The sequence below is a fragment of the Mus caroli genome, chromosome 16, assembly GCF_900094665.2.
Source record: "Mus caroli chromosome 16, CAROLI_EIJ_v1.1, whole genome shotgun sequence".
Lineage (NCBI taxonomy): Eukaryota > Metazoa > Chordata > Mammalia > Rodentia > Muridae > Mus > Mus caroli.
The window spans coordinates 86,705,874-86,713,969 of NC_034585.1; the positions used below are offsets into that span (position 1 = coordinate 86,705,874).

Sequence of the window (8,096 nt, forward strand, 5' to 3'; positions counted from 1 at the left end):
CTAAGTACAGAATGGTCCTCGTGTGGGAGCCAGGGGAGGGTTCACATAGCATCAGGGAGCTAAGTACAGAATGATCCTCAGCTCACAGAGCGCAGACATCAAACAGGTGAAATTCTGTGTTCCCTGGAACTCCCCATCCCGCAAGGAGGGTGCTCCAGCCTTTGCCTGGGAGCCACTTCCTCTCCGATGACCCCACTCTGGCCTGGGGCTAGCCTGGAGCAGAGATGAGAAGAGGCCAAGGCTTTGGGTCCTCTGGCTCTGCTTAGATGGTGCTCACACCTGACCCTGGACTGTAGGCAAGTCTCAAGTCTCAGTTAAGCCCTCCATGTGGCCTCCTGCCAGCGGCCCCACCCCTTCTCAAACCTCTGTCTGCTACTCACTTTGCAGAGTTAGGACACAGCCAGCTCTGAGCATGCTGAACCTCAGACTCAAGGCCGGGGACACCACCTCCCACCATGCCCATCAATTCCTCCTGTATTCAAGACAGAGAGATCCGTTGACCTTAACTTCAGGTCTGGCTGCAGCTGCTTATGTAGAGTACAGCCTCCTGGGCCGTGGGATTTAAAGCTTACCCCTTGGCTTTGCAGAACTTATGGCTGTCTGCTTGGATCACTATACAGATGACCCAAGGGCTGGGCTCAACCCAGTGCTTTCCTGAGAACAGGATGTTGTCTTCTCTTACTGTGCAAGTGCACTCTTCTGCCGCTAGAGGGAGATGAGCAATCACCCACTGGTGCCGTCAGTAAATGAACCCTGGGCATGGGGAGCTGTATTTTAAATAGTTGTGGAAGCAGTGGCTAGACGTTAGTAGGCAGACAGGATGGTGCAGCCCACAGCCAGAGTCCGCAGCTGGGCGCAGTGAGGAAATAGCATAGTTACCCCTGGGTGTCCGTAAGATGTCACCATGCTCCCCCCATGAGAAGTCCCCAGCATCCCTCAGGCAGCCCCCTGTTAATCTCACACACACCCCTGACCTGCAAAGCCCAAGATGAAAGGAAGAGAGGGAAAGGGCCAGAGAACACCTGATCTCCACAGGTCAGACTAGAGGCCAGCATTAAACAGCTGTCGTAGCTTCTGAGTTTATTGTTGGGGAGTTTCCCTTAGTGATCTGTGATGAAAAGACCTTTGTGCCCCCAACAAAGCGAGGGCCCTGGGCCCTGGTGCCTGAGGTCCACCACGTGCACTTCTTTCTTTTTCTTTCTTCTTCATTTATTATATGTGAGTACACTGTAGCTGTCTTCAGACACCCCAGCAAAGGGCATCAGATCCCATTACAGATGGTTGTGAGCCACCATGTGGTTGCTGGAATTTGAACTCAGGACCTCTGGAAGAGCAGTCCGTGCTCTTAACCGCTGACCCATCTCTCCAGCCCCCATCACATGCACTTCTAACGTTAGTACCTGACAGTCTGATGACATCTCTGTGGACTCCTGGCCTAACCTAATGCCACCTGGTGTGAGGAGCCAAGAAGAGATGGGCACAGGGCTCCCTGGTAGAAAGTCTTGGATTCTGGTGTAGTGACAGCTCTGGAATTTTGGTTTCTTTTTAAAAATTATAACGTGATTTCATTTTAATCCCGGGTGTGGGGCTCCTTCAGATTGTCCGAAGCAGCTGAGTATGATTTGTCTCGTGCTCTAGCAGAGGCGTGGTTTTGCCAGCTATACATAGTTTCTGTGATTTCATGATGTTTGGAATTCTGGGAACTTTTCAGAGGGTACGTAAACGCTAGGACCCCAAGAGGCAAGGTGGAAGGTTGCTGGTCGTTTAGAAAGGTTGGTTGCAGTATATTAGTGGTCAAAGAAGAAACAAAAGGAAAGAACTTAGGTTCAGAGATTTTCCTGACTCCTCTTCCCCTCTATCCTTCTTTCTCTCTTACCTGGTGTTAGGAAAGCGGTGAAACAGGTGGGGGAGGGAATAAAGGACAGGAACAGGAAGCAGCCACACTGTAACAAAGGCCGGAGACATCCAGCTTTCTACCACAGGTTGTGTGTGTATCTAGGTGTCAGCCGCCAACCCAGCCTCCTCTGTGTTTATAAAATGAGCATAAAAGTCACTGCCCTGAGCACAGTAGTTGTCTGAACGGAGCCTTGCTGCGTATGGAAAGAGTAATTGCCATGTGGGAGAAAATCATTCACCCACGAGAGAAGTGGGCACTGCTTGTGTGATTGTCTAGCTGGGTTGGGCAGAGCCAAAGGGCAAGGATTCTGTTCGCATAGAATGCCCCTTACATTTCTCATGCTAGGACCAAGTGCCTTCCAGGAGCAACACTATAAGAAGAAGGGTTTGCTTGGGCTCAGGGCATCATGCTAGGACAGCACTCCCTCCATTGGTGGCAGGAGCTTGCCCAAATGTCAGCACCAGCAATGGAGGAAGGACTGGAGGCAGGCCAGGGCAGGGGTGTAGCCCTCAACGTATTCCCCACAATGAGCCTCTTTGCTTCCTACAACTTCCCCAAAGAGTGCCACAGCTGGGGACCAGGTACCACATCACAGGGCGGGGTGATTTATATCTAATCCACACTCATGCTGGTTCTAAGAAAGCATCATTTTTAGACCACTGCCTTCTCAAAACATCTCCCCTGGCCCTTGGGAAGAGGTATAGTAGCTGGATCCAGAAAGGCCAGAGAGACTAAACAGCTCCAACACCACAGAGGCTACTCCAGAGCACTCGTCTGCAGTGATGTTGCTCAACCCTGCACTGGTCCATGACAATGTCTACCCTTCCTTTTACTTGCTTCTTCCCAGAAAGCCTCCAGCCTCCAGTTGTTCTCCAGCCTGGCTGCCCCACCCGCACAAGGACAAGTACGTGAATCCCCCAGCCTGCTGCAGATGGCCGTGAATGCCAGGGAATAAAGTCTGCTCCTCAGATGATAAAGAGGCAACGACTGTGGTGACATTAGTTTAACTGAGGACATCTGCACTGATCTCAGCCTTGACACAGGCTTCATTCTATGCTCTCAGTAAAGGCCGGCCATATGTGGTGGTTTGGGCACGTGTGACTCCATTTTAAGGCCTTCAACCCGTTGTCCTGATGAGCTACCCTGGGCTCAGGGAAGCAAGGCAGCTCATGCAAGGCCTCATCACTAGCAGGATTCCAGCAGGGGCCACTGGCTTCCAAGCTCAGTGTGCCCTGTGACTTTCTGCTGAAGTGTCTGTGTGCCATAAAGCCTCGTTCCACACTCGTGCTAGTGCCGCCAGAGCACCAGTTACAGTGAACTTCCTCTTGCTTGCTTTCCTTGTCATTACCCAAAGCTTCAAAGCATCAGGGCTCCAAACCCTGTTTTACTTCTAGATGAGAATCACTCCTGCTAGCCCTTCCTGGTCATCTAATACCCAATTGATATGCCGTTGCTATTTATCCTGCTCTGCACACTCACGATGCTTTATAGGGTGTCCTGCCTCCCCTCCACTCTGTGCTGAAATACACTCTTGTTGCAGTGCATAGCTGACGCTGGCCAGTCTGCTGGGTGCTACCCCACTGACTTTCTTACAAGACATAAACGAGAGAAGGAAGCAAGCTAAGCATGGCGGTTGTGAGCACAAGCTTGTCCTTACAAACTGACAACCTGTGGACTTGATTCACCTCTCAGCTTTCCTTGTCTGTCAAATGGGGAAACTGAGGGTAGCAGCTGCCTGGCGGGGTTACCTCGGACACGTGACAAACAAGGCAGTGTGGGTGGCACCTCAGCTGCGAACTGTGTTTGAGTCTTAGCTGCCCTGTGCACAGCAGCAGCCCACACAGGTGCTTTGCACCCCAGGTTTCCACAACTGTATAATGCAGATCCAGTTACTCCTACATGGCAACTGTTGTGAGGATCAGGTTAATTAAATTGTGCAATTAAATGAGTAACTGGGTCATTTAGGCATAGACATAACCAGCGACCAGAGAGCTGGCATCAGAATCCAAGATTCTTATCCTGCAGCCCCATAGGCTCATAGGGAGTTGTACTGGCTATTTTTGTGTCAACTTGACACAGCTGAGTTATCACAGAGAAAGGAGCTTCAGTTGAGGAAATGCCTCCATGAGATCCAACTGTAAGACATTTTCTCAATTAGTGATCAAGGGGGAAAGGCCCCTGTGGGTGGGACCATCCCTGGGCTGGTAGTCTTGGGTTCTATAAGAGAGCAGGCTGAGCAAGCCAGGGGAGGCAAGCCAGTAAAGAACATCCCTCCATGGCCTCTGCATCAGCTCCTGCTCCCTGACCTGTTTGAGTTCCAGTCCTGACTTCCTTTGGTGATGAACAGCAGCATGGAAGTGTAAGCCGAATAAACCCTTTCCTCCCCAACTTGCTTCTTGGTCATGATGTTTGTGCAGGAATAGAAACCCTGACTAAGACAGGAGTGATGCTATTGGAAGATGTGGCCTTCTTGGAGTAGGTGTGGCTTTGCGGGAGGAAGTGTGTTGCTAGGGGTGGGCTTTGAGTTTTAGAAGCCCAAGCCAGGCCCAGTGTCACTCTCTCTTCCTGCTGCCTGTGGATCCAGAGGTAGAACTCTCAGCTACTCTCCTGCACCGTGTGTGTCTGCCTGCATGCTGCCATGCTTCCCGCCATGACAACAATGGTCTGAACCTCTCAACTATGAGCCAGCCCTCAATTAAGTGTTTTTGTTATTGTCACGGTCACGGTGTCCTCTCACGGCCACAGAAGTGCCAAGACAGCCATCTGTACAATCAAAGGGCGAGCTGCACTCAACACCCCCAAACTCAGGCGTGTCGCACCAGGGTCTGCGCAGTGACAGCTGAAGAGACCAAGGAGACATAAATACTGATCATACCAAGTGCCCTCAAGGATTTTAGATCTCAGAGCACGTGTGAAGTAGAGAAAAGTCCACCCAAATTGGCAAAGGGAAATGCTGTACTTCAGTGGGCAGAGTGAGATGTCATTCACAGCTTCACAGCAGTGGTTGACCGAAGAGCCATTCTGGTTCTGACTCCTTGAGCCCGGGGCTTCTCTTATAAGGAAGAGAGTCTCTGCATAATGTGGTCCGGTTAAGAATGGTAGGATGTAAGGATAACGGCATACAGACTGTCAGTACAAAGTCGGAAGAGTGGACTCAGAGGAGAGGAAGGTGCTGAGGCTGCTGGCCTGTAGGGCAAATGGCAGGAGAACCGGGAGGGTTGGGTGAGCTCAGACCCCAGAATCTCAGGAACCTGAGATCAGCAGGAGTCAAGCCTCCCCCCATCCACTCCTGTACCTGCTCTGAAACATGTAACCATGACACCCCACTGAGAGGACCATGGCAGTCAGGTAAGGAAAGGACCTGTCCCTCTTCATGCAGATAGAGCATCAGCAACACCTCAAACAGAGCCAACAGGAGACACTTACCCCTAAATCCCACCCCACTCCTCAATGTTTATAAAGTCCCCGCTCACATGGAATAAAGCACACAAGACATTTCCCCGAGGATCGTCTGAGACTGTTTTTACTGAGCTGTCACGCTTGGGAAACATTCATCGCTAGACCTTGGATCTGCCTAGCTGGCCAGGTTCACGCTGCCGACCCCGTGGCACCTGCCACTGGTGCTGCCACTGTGGCTGTCGCTATCGATGCTGCCGTAGCTGACCATTCACAGGAAGAGACTTCTGCTACCTGCCCTGCGCAGGCCTCCCAAACCTCACTTTTCTTCTAAGGCCTTTAACACTTCCAGCACTCCTGGCTAGACCAGAGCCCTGTGGAACCTATTCGTCTGGTTCTGCTTCTTGGACAACAGATGACACTAGCCAAGGGTAAGTGGGCCATCAGAACCTGGGAGACACTTGTGGCAGCCTTCCCTAGAGCCCCCGTTAGTACGGCCATGCTGCTTACAGCTTGATTCACACCAGTGAGACTGATGTCTCTCTCCCAATAGCCAGCATAGCAAAGAGTGGATTGCTGCTTCCAGCCACCAAATATGCAGTCCTCTGATACAGCAGCCACCAGCTCACACAGCACGGTGTAAGAGTTGGATCTGCAACAGGTGAACTTTGTAGGTCCAAGTGATAGGCAGTTTGGGGTGTGGTACCCTTTAGATAAGATGCATGTTAAATCCCCTTTTCTCCAACTTGAGAAAACTGCAGAACCCACCGCTTACTCCTGAAGAGTATTAAAGCTCCGGATGGCTCTGTTCATCCCACAGCCTCTTTCTGAATAACACAGGAAGATTCCAGAGAGGCGGAGGACAAGATTGGAATATGGAGCATTCTGCATTTGGCAGCGGCCTGGCTTCGCAACTCCATCCACAGTCAAATCCATCGGGAGCTGGTGGACATCTTCATACGCTAGTTTTTTTATCAGACTTGTCTTTAGAGCTTTTTTTTTTCTTCCAGGTTCAGCAAAACTGAAGACCAAGTAGAGTTCTTGTGCCCTTTCTGCTCCTGCCTCGTGGCTGTCCATATTTTCCTGTGTAGGTTGTCATTTTATGCACCCCAGAGTAACTACGTCTGTGGTGAAGTTATTGCTTGAGCATACATGAGGAAGAAGGCGCTTTGTGGTCGGTTTCACAGGCATCGGGCTTTTCCTGTAGCAGACATGCAAGCACAGATCTTTCCGGCCCACAGCAGGGCCCCTGGGCCTTGAGCAGGGTATTGTGCCAACTGCAGTAGCTCAGCTCAGAGGCCTGAGATAAACGCCGTGGCAGCCTTTGGACTCTCCAGATGGGATTCTTGTAGGTTGGATATGTGGGTTCCATCGCCCTCCCATCCCCCACTTGACCTAAAACCCCTTGAACCTTTGACGTCTCCATGGCTCCTTTTTGTGGCCCCACCCATTTGCCTTGGACATATGGTGCGGTTTGACCACCTCGCAGCTGCCTCTCACCACCACTACCTCACAGAGGGATAGCCCCGGCTGGACCACTGTATGCACGTGTCTCTTGCTCATGGCAAGGCGGATGCTTGTGGATTATTTAACCTGAAGTTTATTGGCTTAGTATTTAATTCAGAGTGTTCTTTTGTTGTTGTTGTTGTTGTTCTCTTTTCTTCTTAGACCTACATTTTGATCACACATCCTTTAATCCTGCCCGCCAGTACCCTCCACTGTGCCAGAGTCTTCCCAATCCTCCCATACACGTGGCCCTCAGGGTAGCCATCACAAGATGAGAGCTGATACCCTGTACTTATCAACAAACTTTAATGGAGCCTCTGTCAACCCCAGGACTTTGCTGGTAGCCCTCAAGAACCTCCCAGTTGAGGCAGTGATCCCTCAAGGTCACCCCTAGAGTGGTTTTGGTGATGGCGAGTCAGAATCAGACTCCACAGTTAGCAGCAAAGACCATACAGCTCAGGGCTTTGTGGAACAGATGCCCTTAAGAAAACTTGGCAAGATAATAGTTCTCCCACCTGCGCACCTTGTTGGTTATGGCCTTCCACTTGGTCAGGTTAACCCTTTCAATCCCTTTGCTTATTAAGTCACTCAAGAGTATGTATCGATAAGTGTAGACGTTGTCAACAGACTGCAGACAAAACTCCTTCCGGTTGTTTATGATAAACCATTTGATGGAAGACCAGGCTGAGTCTAAGGGGTTCAGATAATTATAGTGGGGAGGCAGAGAGATGAGTTCATGGCCGTAGGACTTGGCCACTCCCAGGGAACACGCGATGCTTGTTAAATTAATGCTTGTTGGGACATAGGCCTGGGCCTCCCCCTCCTTGTCTGTCTTTGGCTTCATCTCATCTTGCTGCCTTCTCCCTTTGACCACGATGGCACACTTGCCATAGGCCCTCTTCACAACGTCACAGAACTCCAAGAACAGGCTGTCTTCCTTCTTGATGCACAGGTCATCTCTCAGGAACATGCGATATTTCCAAGGCACCCATCCTTGACTGCCCCCAGCATGTAGAATACACCACGATGGTGTGTGAATGTAATAGCTCTCACTAAAGTCCTCCCCAGTGACAAGAGTTTCTGGGATCTCAGTTTCCCCAAAATACACGGTCTTGTATCCGTTGTGTTGCAGCGATCTCAGAGCGTTGAGATACTGAAGGCACTGTCTTCTCTTGGTGCTGTCAAACTGACTTCTGGTAAAGATGTTTTTCAGAAGACAGTTTGTGAAGCGAGCCATGGGGCTCCCCGAGTGGCTCACATTTTCCCACCTGGGGAGTTCTGGGAGGGGGAGAAGGAT

The 8,096-nt window shown here is 50.8% G+C and overlaps 2 protein-coding genes across 2 annotated transcripts in view; one reads left to right on the top strand and one right to left on the bottom strand.

The window, feature by feature from the left end:
• Smim11a (small integral membrane protein 11A) overlaps positions 1 to 3,995 on the top strand; it is an 18,443-nt gene extending 14,448 nt beyond the window's left edge. Inside the window, exon 4 of the mRNA XM_021185268.2 lies at positions 2,745 to 3,995. The gene's annotated coding sequence lies outside the window, so the exon portion shown is untranslated. The remainder of the gene's footprint in view (positions 1 to 2,744) is intronic.
• A 1,354-nt stretch (positions 3,996 to 5,349) lies between these two features.
• Positions 5,350 to 8,073, bottom strand: Fam243a (family with sequence similarity 243 member A). Its single transcript, XM_021184983.2, has one exon. It carries the CDS (start codon positions 8,034 to 8,036, stop codon positions 7,281 to 7,283), a length of 756 nt encoding a protein of 251 aa, XP_021040642.1. The 5' UTR covers positions 8,037 to 8,073; the 3' UTR covers positions 5,350 to 7,280.
• Positions 8,074 to 8,096: the final 23 nt, after the last annotated feature.